This window comes from Anolis carolinensis, chromosome 1 (assembly GCF_035594765.1).
Source record: "Anolis carolinensis isolate JA03-04 chromosome 1, rAnoCar3.1.pri, whole genome shotgun sequence".
NCBI classification, from domain to species: domain Eukaryota; kingdom Metazoa; phylum Chordata; class Lepidosauria; order Squamata; family Dactyloidae; genus Anolis; species Anolis carolinensis.
The window spans coordinates 349,656,314-349,673,361 of record NC_085841.1 but is presented as its reverse complement, the minus strand read 5'-3'; the positions used below and the strand labels follow the sequence as shown (position 1 = coordinate 349,673,361).

Genomic DNA, 17,048 nt, shown 5'->3' with positions numbered 1-17,048 from the left:
TTTTCACATTGCAGAATTTCATCAAGTATATAAATCATTATATACTGACCTGAAAAGTGCAGCCATAACGCTTAAAACTACAGGTACTTGGGGCATTAATACATTCTGACAAATGGGCATTCAACTGTAACAGGAAAAAAATGTGAGTTTTTTAAAATGGTAAATGTATGCACAATAAGGTTCAAAAATATATGACACACAATACAGATGTGCATTGTGGTATTTGTTTTAGTTTTAGCTTTCATTTTAAAAACAGGTTTTCATATTACCTCCAGTTTAATTTGAGGGTACACACATACACAGGTGAGCACATGAACATTCCAACATTCCCATAGAAAGTATATGCAAAGTGACACATTTACAGTGAAACCTCATATCATCATTTTGATCTGTTTCAAACAGATTTCAAGTATGCTTCTCATGCAGCTTTGATTTCAGATAAAAGACCAATTTTTCAAAAGGGACACTTGTCATGGCTCACTGAACCAACCACTTTTGATAACGGCTTCACTGTATAATGCACATTCCCTCTCCAAGAAACATTCCAATTTTTAAAATCCAGGACTGATTGTTTTCAGCAAACATTGTCATGCAAAATTCCAGTGATAACAATATAGACCAGAACAGACAATTAGAACAGATACTGCATGAAACAAACAGATCCCATATTTATCAAAGCAGCACACAGAAATAAGTGGTACTTCAGCAGCAGAAAGTTCTTTCATACTTGCCACTCTGAGAATTAAGCTAGCTACCATTAGACCATAGCAAATTATTGACAGACTAGAAGAGGAAAAATGCCAAGGGACAGACAGAGAAAATTATGGTTCTCATCCTTCTAGAAAACACTTCGGGATGTGACTGAATGTTACCTATTTCAAAGCCTGGAGAGCATTGGTACTTGTATAAACAACAAGAAGTTTTAAAACTTGCATTGGTCATATTCTCACTATTGCTGGTTCTATTACAACTAGGTGATCTGCCATGGCATTTCCTATGATGTTTCTGAATGCCTGGACAGGGATGTGGCAATGGCCAAGGGCAGATTGGCCTGAGACAATACTAGCACTGTCCCTGTACTACAAAATGATCCTTGATTTATCAATGTTTTGTATCAAAATCCATCATTCTGGTCCCAAAATCTGAACTCACTTTATGTAGCAGATTGACTTATGCATGGTAAATCTACTATTCAATGGCTGCACAATTAAGTAACACATTCTAAAAAAGAAACGTGCTTTCAGTCTGAGCATTCACAAATCCTCCTGCCAGTTCATTGAGGGAAATACTCATGCATCCTGTTGCAAAACAAGGCATTAAGCTGCTGATAAGCTTCCCTTTCTAGTTCTCTCACAGTTGCTTAGGGACTCAAAGGAAGGTAAGAAATAGCAGGACATTTTTCAAAGCACCGGAAGACCTCCCTGATGTATCTTAGTTTCACCAAGCTTCAGCACAATCAGAGAACATGCTGATCTTTCCCCTAAACCTCTGGCACTTTCTCCTCTCCATGGAATAACCTTTGACTTATCCACAGGCCAGATCAAAATCCGTAATTTTGGTTCCCAAACCTTCCCTCGATTTATATATGAGGTATAGTCGTCAGATTTTGTCTAACACTGTATTTCAAAAACATCTAACTAGCATCTTTTATGGTCCTCTCTCCAACCTCCAAACAATAAACTAAAGGATGCAACACCAATGAAAATCAACCGCAGTAATCATTATAAGCAGCAAATTACATGCCTCTTCATATACCAGAAATCAAATTTAGTCTCAATGAACTTCATTCCTGTTGTTTTCACTACCTTGGCTGTTATCTTTCCCAAACACATGTGCATGATATGGTCACATATGGTGTAACTGCAAGGGAGAATTAGTGAGCAGGACAATGGAATATTTAACCCTTCCTCTCATTTCCCCAAAAGATATTTTTCCATTTATCTAGGCTTATTTTCAGGGGTGGGCTGGGGTGGGGAAAATAATATTTAGGTATGAATTGAAAGCAGGAAAGTTAGCTACATTTCAAACTCTCCAATTCTCCCATGACAATATTCCTAAACATAAACATGTTATGTGGTCATAATTCTTAATTTCAACTACAGCTGAGTCTGTATTCTAAATAGTGTATAATTATCATAATTTCCATTATTGTTATCAATGCATGATACAAAAAGTGGCACTCCTCCTTTATTGTAATGGTGAGATGGATGTGTCTTAACTTTCTTCCCGGTGACAACAGTTCCACAGATCAAACAGAATGCTGCAGGAGATATATTGTGCACACTAAGTTGCTGTTGTGACTTTAAGTTGACTCTGACGTATGGTGCCATTGTCATATGATTTTCTTAGCCAAGTCTATTCAAAGGTCTGCCATTGCTTTTGTTTAATACAAAGGTCACCCCAGTGTGTTTCCATGGCCGAATATGGATTGAATTGAACCCTGGTTTCATTGAGTCCTCAAACCATTGCATCAAACGGGATCTCTGACCACACTGCTTCTCACTGTGTATATTATAACAGACACAAAACATCTTAGAATGGGATTTTTTTTAAAAAAAACAAGACAGTGCACTCCCAAGTTCAAATAGAATACTGACAATTATGAACTCTGTTGTTCGCATCTGTCTATTTAATGTTTTAAAGGCTCTCAAACCACAAATTAAGTTCACTGCAGTGATGCCTTAGACTTCCTAACTGCTCTAAATTGTTACCTAGATGCTGCTAGGGTTATAAGGTTCCAATCACTTCCTCTCTGATACTGCAATAAGGAAACATTTTAATTTCAGCTTTCAGTAAGACTGAGGGGAGAAAAAATAGAAGCCATCATTAAAGGGTTTTTTTTGTTTTTGTTTTATAAATCTGAAACACAATTCCAACACTTTAGAACATATTGGGCATTGATCTCAGCAGTCAAAATATTTCTTTTGCTTGCTTCTCAAAGAGATTAAAGGCATTTCTGGCAAAATTCTCATGGAGCATTGCTAAGAAGAACATTCAAAGCTGAGAAATATAGGATATTTTAAATTGTTATGAATGACTTTACAACATCTCTTACCTCTTTTCTCAGGAGTGCTGAAACGCTGCATTTATGAGGACAGGTAACCATAACACAAGGGCAATCTGCATCTTCATGTTTCTAAGGCACAGGAAAATATCACATCCTATCATCTGAAAGCCCATAACACTTTCCAGAGATAATGTTAAAATAATTCCACTTCATAATCTACATCTTGGTGGGGTTATGAAATTCTTTAAGAACCAAACAACATGTAGACACAATTTTCTTTACTTCATCCTTCTATAAAGCACAAAAACACTATTTTCCTGCAGACAACCATCCATAAAGGTGCACGCTATTCTCATAAAACATAATTATCCAAAGGCAATCTTGCTTCCATGTCTAGTTGACAGATCTGCATTATTTGCAGTTTCAAGCTACATTTTTCATAATTTGCACAGAGCCCATAGGAAATACATTAAGTTTTGGATAAGCCACCTCTGAGAGCTTCCTGCAATGGCATGAAATACTTTCAGGTGAGGTTGTGTTCAAATGTGGTCTTTCTCTACTAATTGCTTTGTCAGGAGAAAAAAGGGAGTTCTACAATGGGATTTGGACAACCTTGTTTATTTTTTAAACTTTTCTGTGTTTTTCCACTGATATTTTTATCTTTATTGATGCAATCTCTATGCCAAATGCCTATTAAAAAGGGAAATACTGTATGTACATACTTTAAAAAATAATAAATATGAACAGTACAAAGAAATTGAAAGATGTATGTGCTGGAAGTTTGACAACTGGAAAGAGCTCCATGTACGAAGAGCTCCCTGTCATAAAGCAGCTATGAGAACTCCATGTGATCATGAAACTATACATCATCATCATATTATTTGATTAGCAAAGAAGCCTTGACACTCCTTAACATAATGGGTTGTATTCACATTTTTCCACCAGTTGTATCTACCTTATCTTTTGCTGATGGCTTTTAAAAAAGATATACCATAGGTACATTAATGCACATTTTTCAAAATATGCATTTTGAAATGTATGATTTGGGATTTTGTTGTTGTGCACCTACAAGTCATTTCCAACCTATGGCAACCCTAAGGGTTTTCATGGCAAGATTTGTTCAGAAGAGGTCTGCCACTACTTTCCCCCTGAGGCTGAGAGTGTGTGACCGGTCATCTCATTGGGTTTCATAGTTGAGTGGAGGTTCAAAAGGAGGGTATCCAGAGTCATAGGCCAGCTCTTAAACTATTACATCACACTGCATCAAGAATTTTTGTGACTATTTTCCAAATGAACCCACTTTTCACATCATATATATTTCTGTATGTGTTTTTCCCAAACGGCACCACAAATACCGGGGGGGGGGGGGGGGGCAATATCTGTACATGAAGTATAATTTAGGTTATGTTCACACTGAAATGAAAACCAGATGAATTTATCCAATGGTGATGTTGGGAGAGAGATACTCTACAATACAATGGGGGCTATAAAGTACATATTGGATGGTCTGACTTGTTTGAATACAAGCACTGGATGCAAACTACCTCTCGGGATCCTGCTGCTTCCTTTTTACTATTAAGCAGATTTGCTATTCATTGCAGAAAGTGTGGCTACTCAAAGTGCCATATTAAGTGGGGAAAATCACTTAACTTACTTGTACATTCAAGAAGAACAGCTAACATACACTAACATAATAAAGAAATGGGCAACTTCCAGAGATGGGGGACTGCCCCCACTCTGTGGGATTCCAGAAGGCTAAATACATGATCCTCCTGATGTTTAAAAATGACAGTAAAAAAGAGCACATCATACTGCAGAAAGCCTCCCACGATTATTGCAGCCAAGAGGGTATTTTCCCAAAGCTGCATGATACCTAAAGGGCTATATTTTGCCCATCATTGCCACAGAGATTTGGTAATTACACTCTCTCCTGTTGCTAAGTTAATGTAATAGGAGCATTGAGAATCAATGCCCTAAAGTAGCATTCTTGAGAAAAATAATATATATTCCTTTAATTGAAAATTAATTTACTACTAGTTCTTCATATCACAAAGGGAATTTCTTCCTCTCCAGGGCATGCAAAGTTGAGTTAAAATAGAACGAACACATTCACAAACATGTAGTTTGTATAGCTTTGTTTCCAATACAACCCCTTTTGTAAGAAGGAAAATGAATGCTTGCTTTTTTCCATTTTAATTTTGAGTCACTGTGATGACTCATGGGCCTTGTAGTCCTGTTCCTAGTACTATTGTGGCAGACGAAGAGGAAAACATGGGATTTTCGCCGGTTCAGCCAGAGCCGGAGCCTCTCCACCTGGAGGATGTTTGCCCTCAAGAATTCAGCCAAACAGGCCTTGGGCAGAACTCCCCCCCGTTTTCCCGGAGGGACAATTATACTAGAGATAGAGGAGTCAGAGAGGCTAATCGCCGGAGCCTGAGAATCGCTGCCAAACAACTAGCTGATTAGGTCTGCTTTCCTTGGGAAATTCTAAGGAGTCATGCATCTGGACAGAGTTGGGTTTCGCTTCTCGTTCTCTAGGGAAAGTGTTCTGTTGGCGGGAAAACGAGACCCGATATAGGTGTTTGTCGCAAGGGGAACTTTGCGGAGTCAATTGATCAGCTTGAGGAGAGAGATCGTGTGTGGACTTCGTAACCAGTTCCTTGCTTCCCGGATCAAGTTTCAAGCCTGCCTTGTTTCACGTTTTGCCACGGACTTTGTTTCATGCTTCATGTTTGCCTCGTTTCAAGTCTTTGATCTAGCCAAGAATCAAGTTTATTTTCCAGCCTTGTTGTCAAGCTACATTGGACTTTAAAGACTCTGTCATTTCCCCACACTATTGCTTGGCAAAGTGTGTGTTTCGGTCAAGTGGATTAAAACTTTGAACTCTAATATCTTATATTGGACAATACATTTCTAGACTATATTTGACCTCATCTGAAAGGTCTGCTTCTGAACTATATTCTTCACTTGTTTTTATTGTTTTTATATATTTCTTTAATAAAGATATTAGATAGAGTCTGGCCTCTGCGCATGGTTATTGGTGTTCTGCAGCCTGGGTCCTGACAGTCACCAAAATGATAGTCCCTCATGTGACAGAAAATACGTGGGGACAGTCTTGTGACCAAAAGGACAAGCCTCCAAGCAAGCAGCTGGCTTCCTCTAATTAGAAGAGAACAGCCTTTCATCTGCTGAAAATATTTTGTAAAATCCAAGTGTCTTTCTGGCAACATTTCCTAGTTAAAGAGACAAATGCTTTATGCAGTCTAACTGGTTTCTTTTAATATTTGAACCCAGAAAGAGGCAACAAATAATTTAAAAAAACCATCAGTAACAAATAATGTTTTGAAACCACAGTTTGAAGCTGGTTTATGAATCTTCAGTTGCTTCAATCACTGTTTGTCGCTATGCATGACCATAGAAACCATGTTCCCTTGGGTAAGGGATTGGGACAGATTTAAGAAAGCTGGGGTACTTAAGATGCTAAACAGACCTCGGTTATGACAGAAACTTTTCTGACACAAATACTTCCTCATTTCACCATAGACATATAGATAGACAGACAGACAGACAGACAGACAGAGGAGGAGGAGGAGATGATGATAATGATGATGATGATGTGTTATAATACGTACCTGTATCATAATAATTGGAACTTGGCTTTTACAATATTTACATGTTGTTTCCCGGTATTTACAGGTCTTTTCTGCATGATCTGGCAAGTCTTTTCTCAGGATTTTTTCTTTACAATCAACACGAGGGCAAGGTAGTTCTTCAAATAGACAGTCATTTCTCAAATGTGTCTGAAACAAATATTTTCCAGATAAATGTTTTTTGTTGTTTTTGTTTTAACCCCTCTTTATTTTAATTATCACATATAATTCTGGCCAAACCTATTAAAGGATAACTTGCAGACTTCCAAGAACAAGAAACAAAGAAAAACCTTTCAAAGCACCCTCTTTCTCACGTTAGCTTTTTCCAGAACACATTTACCACCATTTTAACCTCAAAACTGGTGGTGGTGGTGGTGAGGAGCTTAAAACTTGCTACCCAACCAGATATTTAAACTTTTTAAAAGAATGGGTCTGAAAGTGTTATATGCTAATCCTAACACTTCAGCATTGACTATAAAGTGAAAAGTCTTAAGATGTTTTAAAAAATGTAAATGAAAACAAATATTTATATCCCACACAAATGATAACAACACAGACAATCTTCCTCTCTTCCAAGCATTCCAGTTACTCTATGTTTTATGTGTAAATATATAGACTCATTCAACTATCCAAGGATAACCATGAAATCTACACCTGTTTTCTATTAGACATTGCCCTACACTATCTCTGGCAGAACAGACCAGAACAAAATGATAAATTGGCCTGTCTTTGGTACTTTTGTATGCATTGAAGTTTAAAATTGTTCCTTCCCATTTCTACATTAGTATTTGATTAGTTTTTCAATGCCGTTAAGTAATGTTGTAGAAAGTGTGTGTGTGTGTGTGTGTGTGTGTGTGTGTATGTGTATCTGGTATAACATGCAGATCAAGAATAGGTCTCTTCAGCCACCTACAGACCCACCCCCAAGACACCAGAAATGGAAGACAATCGTCCTCGAACTACGAGGGATCGCCTAAGTAATTTTAACAGTTTAATTTCAAGAACACACTATGAAATAGGAGCCCCCGATGGCGCAGTGGGTTAAAACGCTGAGCTGCTGAATTTGCGGACCCAAAGGTCAGTGGTTTGAATCTGTGGAACTGGGTGAGCTCCCGCTGTTAGCCCCAGCGTCTGCCAACCTAGCAGTTGAAAACATGCAACTGTGATAAGATCAATATGTGCCGCTTCGGCGGGAAGGTAACAGTGCTCCATGCATTCATGCCGGTCACATGACCTTGGAGGCGTCTATGGATAACGCCGGCTCTTTAGCTTAAAAATGGAGATGAGCACCAACCCCCAGAGTCGGACATGACTGGAATTAATGTCAGGGAAAAACCTTTACTTTTACCCTACACACTATGAAATGACTTTTGTGCCTTTTGATACTTTTGTAAGCTAAGATCTGCACAGGAATATTTGGAACATTTTGATCATGACAGTCAAATGATTACTACATTCTGATTTACATGTAACCTGCAGACTGGAACAGTCTGTACTGGAATCATAAAAAACTGAATTATTCAACCATCTAAATCACAGCAAATTGCTGGACTATGACCTGAGATGGTCTGCACCAGGTAAGAGAAAACAGGAGAATGAAATGTTGGGATCACACTGATAGTGACTGTACAACTCTCACAAACACTACCAATTCCTTATTCGAATGAATATTTCGCCAAGACAAAGAATATTGTGAAGATTTGGAATATTCCAAATCTAGATGTCATTTACTGCTTTACATATTCCAACATTCATTACACTTGCTGGTTAGTATAATATCTACCTCTGAATCAGGTAATACAAACCAACATAAAGCATGCCATTCTGTAAAATGGGAAACCACCGCAGATTATCAAACTACTCACAAGTAATTGTCCCAAGGTCAGTTGTTCTCTGCAACCTTTATTTTCATTTCTGCAGAATATCTGAAGAGCAAGAAGCTCCCTCCGACAGCAATTATCCTTAAATATCTAGAATTAAGAAACATTCAACAAGAGTTATAGCAAGGGGTCAACTCTTTACGCCAATGCTGTCTGGTATATTTGCAAGGATTGTGTTATTGCTAAGTTGCTTACTGAACTACTTAGTCTTTTCAATTTTTATAAAAAACACATCTTCACAAGAAATAAGTATTTTAGAACAATCTAAAAGTATCTGCTAATTCCAGTTCTTGGTGCAGTCACTGCTGTTGTCACCACAGGATGACAGGCCATAAATCTGCTCAACAAAAACCTCTTGATTTCTGCAAACACAGCAAGATGACAAGTATTGCTGTGATGTCTGATATAGCTCGGGCTGAATACATTTTTATTTACATCATGTTCTTCTCTGCTGTGTCTATACAAAGACTGAAGATTGTCTGAATTTTAAGCATTCTTTGCTCTGCTGATACTATTCGCTTTTTTATTAGCAATATAAAAGTGCAAGAAGCTAATGCACAAAAAGGCACGAGCTTCATTTTAGAGTGCAATGTGAAGCCATAATTCTTTAACAGTGCTTCCAAGAAATCAATGGAAGGAAAGGATCTAATATCACAAACACAAAAGGCTGCTATTGACCATGTTCTATGAGATTCTCAGTTATTAAAGCAGACCAGGTGTACAATGTAGCATTAATACCATTGGCTCCTATCACTTCATACTGCATTTTATATCATAACACTGTTTTTCAGTTATCTCAATAGTTCACTTCTATTTCAAAATGAAATTAAAGCCAATGAGAATATAGTAGCTGTGAAATCTAACCACAGATTCTTCCAGGTTCAAATCCAACCCTTTGGTTGTTGGACCACATAGACCCAACGCTAAAACTTTATTTAAGCATACCATATGAGGACAGATTCTCAATACATGCCCTACAGTTTCATAATGTAATAAAATCTATACATAGTAATAGAAAGAATTTGCCATGAGTGACCAAGCAAAGAAGAGATGAAACAAGGCAGTGACAATGTATAGTAAACATTTTTTTTTTTTTTTGCAGGAACGCAACAATGACCAGCTCAGTTACAAGACTAATTAAGAAACAGGGAGCAGATAAAGAGGGAAGAAATCAACTGTCCCACAAATGAAGATGTTACAAAATGTCAGTGAATAAACAGTTAAGCTTTATCTTTAGGCATAGAAGAAGCAGCACCATTTCTAAATCCTCCAGCCTTCAAGCTTTGGAGTGCAAATATTATCATATGCTTTTTTTTTCCTTGCCACATTCCTTAATCCAGAAAATTGAGCCATATGTCAGTTTACTTTTGTAGTAGCTTGACTTTAATGATATGAACAGAAATATAACTGTACATGATTAAAATGGGTTCCTCTAAATACTAGTTCCTGGAAGGCAAACAAGGGGTAGGACTGCTTCTTTTCATGTTCTGTCTATGACTTTCTTTAGCATCTGGTCAGTCACAACCAGAAAAAGGATAGTGGAGTTGATGTTATCTGTTAGCAGGGCTTTTTCCACAGTCTTATGTTCTTCACAGAAAAACAAGGACTTTCCTGGGCTTCTCCATCATACAATTCAAAGTGCTGTTTATGACCTATATAAAGCCTTATAAGTCTTAGGTTCAGATTAGCCCATCATTTGCGCATATAAGTCTTCTCAAGTCTTATGATACTTGGGAGAGGGCTTTTTTTTGCCATCCCACCACTCTCACAGGCTCACCCGATGGAGACATGGGAGAGAGCCTCCTTGACTATGTGACCTCCCCTCTGAAGCTCAGTTGGACCACATTCTGCTATTGTTTTGCTTGTAGCAAATACCTTCCTATTTAAAGAGGCCTTCAGCCTTGACTGACTGGGATAGAGGGCCATGCAAGAGGTGTGCTCTTTTTAATATGTTTTAATGCTTGAACATTTTTTAAAATGTCCTAAATGCTGTTTGTCACAAAAAGCCTAACCATGCTTTCAAAATATAAAGCAGTCTATCAAAGAAAGAATATAGAGGTTTTAGTATTATTCAGAAATAATGAGGGAAGAAGGAATTTGAAATACACGTGGAATGTAGTTATCCAAGTTATCCAAGCCTAAATAGTGGAGGCTTTGTGGCTCTTTCACAAGTTGGTTTTACTGGAACCCATAAATCTTTCAACCATTAACCCACCCCAATTCACATGTAATTACTTGGATCTTCTGTACCAATTTCTTTATTGTTACAGCCTTGTCTATTCTGATCTGTACACCTCTGGACTTGTCGAAGCTATTCAACTAAGTGATTCCACCTGCTCCTACTGTCTCTCTCTTTAAAGAATCTTATCATATCTTACAAGCAAAAAATAAATTTCTGATACTGTTAATATAAAAGACTTTTGAGTATAAAGATTCCTTTTAGCATGCCTAAAGTATGAAAAGGTATCGTTTGTACAGTCTGACAGGAAGAAATAAAAAAATTAGTTCAAATATAAAAACTTTGCAGAAAAATAACTGATAAAAACAAAGATCTATGGGTCACTGTGTATGTACACTTTTGAATTCTCTAGGCAAGACTGAAAAAAATAAAAAGTCATTCCGTCTTATTTCACTGAAGACATTCAGTTTATTTGTTTGTTACTTTTTAAAAAGGCAACCTAACCAAACTTCATATTATCTGCAATCCTCAAATAGATGAAGATATCATGCCTTGTGGTTTGACGGGAAAATGTGACATAAGGCAAAAGCATTCAAATTATGAAAAAGCCATTCTGTAAAAACTGTATTCATGAAAATTTTGAAGTAACCCTGAGAAAGCTAAAGATGTATTTACATAACAAGAAAAGCCACTTTCCTGTTTGATCTATGTTATGAAGTTTGCAAAGCAAAACAACACAGTAAGAGTCACTATTATTATAGGAGCACAAGAAGTAATTGGGGGAAAACTATACCTTCTCTTTCACTATTGTTTCTTGACATGCTGTACATTTTGGAATTGTGCAACTAGAAGAAAGAGAAAATGTGATCTTATACCAAACAGTGCATAGATGTAACATTTCATATATGTTAGAAAATGCTGATAGCAAACCACACAGAGTTCTATGGTCAATAAACATTGGGATCTTGTAGCTCATGGAGATCAAGTAACATACAAAGAGGACAGAAGATATTGCATCCAACCATAACTCACTGAAAATGGCCAAGACGTCTCATTCATCTTAATCGGTCATCTCTAGCTAGGATAGCACTTAATTTAGCCTTATCATTTACACTGTGTATTACTACCCCTTTTTGTGCCTACATATTTATTAACAATGTTAAAATGTCATAAGAGGAATGAAATGATTTACTGTTATTGTTGGAAGCTTAAGAAACTAAAAGATGAAAATTTCTGCTAACATTACTTAATTGTATTGTTCAAGCAATACCATAAAATAAACAACTTTAACCCACCTCGATCATAGGCATATCTACCTGGAACCTGGGAGCATTGTCCTTTCAACAACATTGTTGCAGCACTTCATACAATAGTGCACTAAGCCATTACTTGCTGGTTGTGGATATAACAATAACATCCGTATAGAGAAATCTAACACTGAACGCAAGCCTCTTATCTACTCCAAGGTTAGGGAACCTCAGGCCATAGGGATGAATCTGGCCTTTATCCCTTCCTCCTAACATCATCTTTTGATGGTTCCCCAGTCTTCTTATGGCCCTCCTTTCCCTGCATTATTCTAAAATGGTGAAATGCTTCTCTCCAAAGGTTTAATTACTTTAACATTGGTACTTTAGACCCATCCTTTTGATTCTGGACATGTTCACCATTGAAATCTAACTCTTGATCCCTTTTCTAGAACTGAATCTAGTATTTAAGATGAAATATGCTTCTTACCTGATGTTTGAAATACAAAGGCTTTGTGAGGGTGGAATATGTTTATTCTGCCTAGCCTTTGGGGCATACAAGCTCTGTATATGTGGACGATATTCTCTCAACTAAGAAAGTCACTTGATTTTGACACCTGGACATCATCATTAAAATCAGGGAATCTTTATTCATCTAACACTTCTGCTCTTTCTCAAGATACCAACACACAGGTTGTCAAATTGTCTTTTGCTCTGCAGTGTGTTGTTTCAGCACATTTGTTGTACAGAGTGCAACAGCAATTTTTGTTATATTCTACAGGTTTAATGTACTTTCATGCTTTGGATTTTGGAATACCAATATTTGCATATACATACATAATGCCCCATCTTGGAGATGGGACCCAGATCTAAACACAACGTTCATATGTGCTTCATATACACATAGTCTGATAATTTTATATAATATTTTGACAATTTTGCACATAAACAAACATTGAACCAACAGAAAGCAAAGATTTCACTATTCTGGATATCGTAATTCCACATACGGGATTCTCAACATGTACTGCTTTTACTATGCTATGCATAATCAGCAATGTCAACTACAGTGCTTGACTACTTTAGTAAATTTAATCCTCTTCTTCTCAATGTGGTGATTATAAGAGCAACAACACAGTTCCATATATCTGCATCATCTCTCTTGGTTTTTAAAATCTCCCTTTTTTGAGTTCCTTTTCAAAGGAGGATAAGGCTGGAAATTGTATTCTGCATTAGAACAAACACCAGATCTAGTGTCATTGTCTTCTAGTCCTTATTAAATGCATTCAAGCATCCTGTTTGCTCTTTTACACTGCTGCTGCATACTGAGCCATAATCTCCATTCAGCTGTCTTCAGTGGTTCTCATATCTGTATCCTCAGATGACCCATGCAGAGTGTAAAAAGCTATACAGCATAATCGTTATATGCTAATGCATATATGGGCATTGACAACGGAATGACTTGCACCAACTGCTTTCCACCTACAATTCTGAATTCAACACCATCATGACACATATTTCATTCATTTTAACATTTTTAGGAAAGCCCATTGGTAACAGTAATGGAAAATATTGAAAAGAAATATTAGAAAAAGACTACCGTATGCAAAACATCAAGAGGAGGATTTTCAGTAGCAAATTCCTCACAGAACATTTGTGCTTTCCACATTGCATATTATTTAAGTTTATTTTTAAATTTCTGGATATAAATTCTTGGCCTAGTAAATGCATACAATGATACACTTTCCTATTTGATAGAACCCAAATGTTTTACAGCAGGAAAGGTAGAGCAGACAGCAATTTAATTCATAAGAATTGCTCCTACTAGTGAATGTTATTATTTTTTTAGTCCACCTAAATTTTTTATTCTCCCTCCTTTCTCTGGTCAGCTATACTTCACAAAATGAAAGCTCTCTATTTTTAATGAGTCTAGAAAAGTTACTATTTAAGACTATAAGACCCCAAATCGCCATAGCTATTTGGAATAATGTAGTTCAAAAAGTTAACTTCTCTGAGCAAACCAATGTAGACAGAGATACGGGAGCATCACTTGCCTATACCGTGTATGTTCCTGGTGTTTGTGTATTTAGAGGAATTGATCCAGAAATACTAGATGCTGTGCAATGACCTTAACAGAGACAGCTGGCAATTAAAAACTGTTTCAAACAACATTAAAATCCATTATTCAAAAGGCTGAGGGTTGTTGTAAAGTCCTTGTGTCAGATGTCTTCACCTCTTTGTTTTACTTTCACACTTCTACAACACTGACATTGTTGTTTCTATCTATCCAGCAGGTATGAAAATGTCAACTTCTATCTCAGAATGCTTAAAATATGTATCAAGTGTCACAATCAGTAACAAATCAGAAATACAATTAAATGACATCTTATATGTGTGACAGCTATTCTTTCCCCATCTTTTTACTGTAGAATATAAACATAACAAGATTCAGACTTGAGATCAGGATGATTTTTTTGAGATTACTGAAACAATTAATAGTGAGCTGTATTGCTTTTAATTACTTTTTATTACTTTTAATTGTATGCTTTCAATTTTTTAAAATACAATCAACAGTAGAAACTGTATTTTAATGCTTACTTTTTTGTATATTTTAGCAGTGCCATATTCAATTAATAAGCTGCCTTGTGGGGTTTTTTTTGGGGGGGGGGGGTGATGGGTTTAAGGTGGAGGAAGTGGAAGATAGATAAATTTAATAACAGTAAAAACACCAAGGAATACTAACCTTAGCAAAGCATTCATACAGGTCTCACAATATCGATGACCACATTCTGTTTGCCTTGGATTGCACAGTATGAGACGACACTTTTCACATTTGTATTTGTCCTCCACAGCATTCACGAATTTCTCTTTGTAGCCACCTTGTTCCGGTATATAAACAGATGGTACCGGACTGCGCTCAACATTTGCCTTTTGTTGAACTGTTTCCACAGACACTGGGGGGTCTGTTTTCTTGCTTGTGTCCATGTTGCAACTGGTAAATATTACAATACAAATTAATCAATATATAAATACAGAATTGTTTGAAGCATGAAGACTGAAACGAGATATAGACTAATATATCTCAGAGTCATATAAGAATTGATTTGTTGAACCTGATATCTATATATTTTCATGTTGACAATTGATACTACATGTTTGACAACTAATGAACACATAAAAATATGAAGCACGCTGTATTATATACAAACAAGTTCACAGATGTAGGTTCATCAACCAACAAATGTAATGGGAAGTAACCTATAAGACAGGTAAGATATAAGGGTTTTGACCTGATGTTATTCAGTTTGTTCCTTTGCTGGGTGGCTAGTCAAACAGTTCTGTAAATCTCATCATTTCAATGAAATTCAGAGGTAAAGTTACTGAAACACAAGAATATCAGAAAAACTTATACAGTAGTCTCACTTATCCAACATAAACGGGCCAGCAGAATGTTGGATAAGCGAATATGTTGGATAATAAGAAGACATTAAGGAAAACCCTATTAAACATCAAATTAGGTTATGATTTTACAAATTAAGCCCCAAAACATCATGTTATAAAACAAATTTGACAGAAAAAGTAGTTCAATATGCAGTAATGCTATGTAGTAATTACTGTATTTATGAATTTAGCACCAAAAATCACGATGTATTGAAAACATTGACTACAAAAATGTGTTGGATAATCCAGAACGTTGGATAAGCAAGTGTTGGATAAGTGAGACTCTACTGTATATAGAAAGATCATAATAACATTTTAGCTTGTTCATCTCATCAAGTTCTCAAAACTGGAGTCATTATTGATGACAGGGAGAAGCAATTAGTGGCAACCCACTCTTAATATCATCACTAGTCTTGTATTTCTGTCTGATTACAAATCGGTGGTGTTAAGGGACTGAAATACAGTAGCTGTCAAGATACCAGTATTGCAGAAACATGTGACCCAGTTACCTCTTGTACATGTCTGTGCAATAACTCTGTCACTAGTCTTCTCTCCCGTCCCATTTCTACATCCCAGTCAACCCAGAAAGCCTTGATCTTAGATCAAGGTTGGCCAGCTCCTAAGAGACAAAATAACAAGATCTTCTTACAACTGACAGCTAGAGGGCATAAATTAAATTTGCTGCCATCTCATCCTTCTCCTGACACCAATATGCCTTCCCTTTGACTCCAACCTAGCAAACACTCTCAGCTTCAATACAAATCAGATTTTGAAGGGGAAAACAGGAGAGCAACCACATCCATCACTATGAGATTTCCATAAATAAAAGTTTCTTGATTAATTTATATTCCATTCTTTGAAATGATTGTGGAGCCACTCTGGCAATCTGGTTTAGAATTAATACATGATTCCTCCTTTTCCACTTCCAGGGTTTTGCATGGAGTGAGAATGCCAGACAGTTGACTGAACACTATTTGATAATGCAGTCATCCCTTCACTTTTGCAAGTTTCATGCTCGTGGTTTTGATTATTTGTAAGCTTGTCTAACACCCACACCTCCCAAGATTGGGGCTGCTATATGCACCTTCGCACAGCAGCCCCGTCCTCAGGAAGAGAGCAGGGTTGCTGTTTGGGATGCAGGCATGCCATGCGTTTCTGATTCACCTGATACCTCCTTTCATTTGCCTGTAACAAGATAGATACTCAAGGCACACAGATGGGTAGAGGAATGAGCCCCGCAAATCACATAAGTTATCCTGCAGATTCGACTCATCTTCTTTTCACGTATGACATGAAATTCTGTTTCACCTGGGCAAAGGAAGGAGGTACCAGGAACACAAGGCATGGAAGGAGAGGATTCCCGAAGGAACCGAATCTGCAAGGCAAGTGAAGTAGTGTATGGTACCAGCTCCTCCTCTTCTCCTTAAGACCATGGTAGGACTGTGGGAGTGCCACCCCACACAATTCTTTTCAAATTCTTGGTTTTACTGGATAGGACTTTAGCCACAGCCCCCACAAAAGTGGAGGGAGGACTGTACTTAAAATAATACAATGAAAGGGGCCACAAGATCTATTTAGTCCAACTTCCTGCCATGCTGAAACACACAACTATAGCACTTAGAGATAACTCCACAACTTCTGTTCAAA

At 37.1% G+C, this 17,048-nt stretch overlaps 1 protein-coding gene across 6 annotated transcripts in view; it reads right to left on the bottom strand.

Annotated features, from left to right (window-relative positions):
- traf3 (TNF receptor associated factor 3) overlaps positions 1-17,048 on the bottom strand; it is a 105,721-nt gene that overhangs the window by 31,328 nt on the left and 57,345 nt on the right. For all 6 annotated transcript variants that reach the window (XM_062968502.1, XM_062968499.1, XM_062968501.1 and 3 more), the window contains 6 exons: positions 14,704-14,952; positions 11,510-11,561; positions 8,523-8,627; positions 6,640-6,807; positions 3,056-3,136; positions 50-124 (listed from right to left, as the gene is read on the bottom strand). In XM_062968502.1, the coding sequence (XP_062824572.1) occupies positions 50-124; positions 3,056-3,136; positions 6,640-6,807; positions 8,523-8,627; positions 11,510-11,561; positions 14,704-14,945 (723 nt within the window). In that variant the 5' untranslated portion in view covers positions 14,946-14,952. The remainder of the gene's footprint in view (positions 1-49; positions 125-3,055; positions 3,137-6,639; positions 6,808-8,522; positions 8,628-11,509; positions 11,562-14,703; positions 14,953-17,048) is intronic.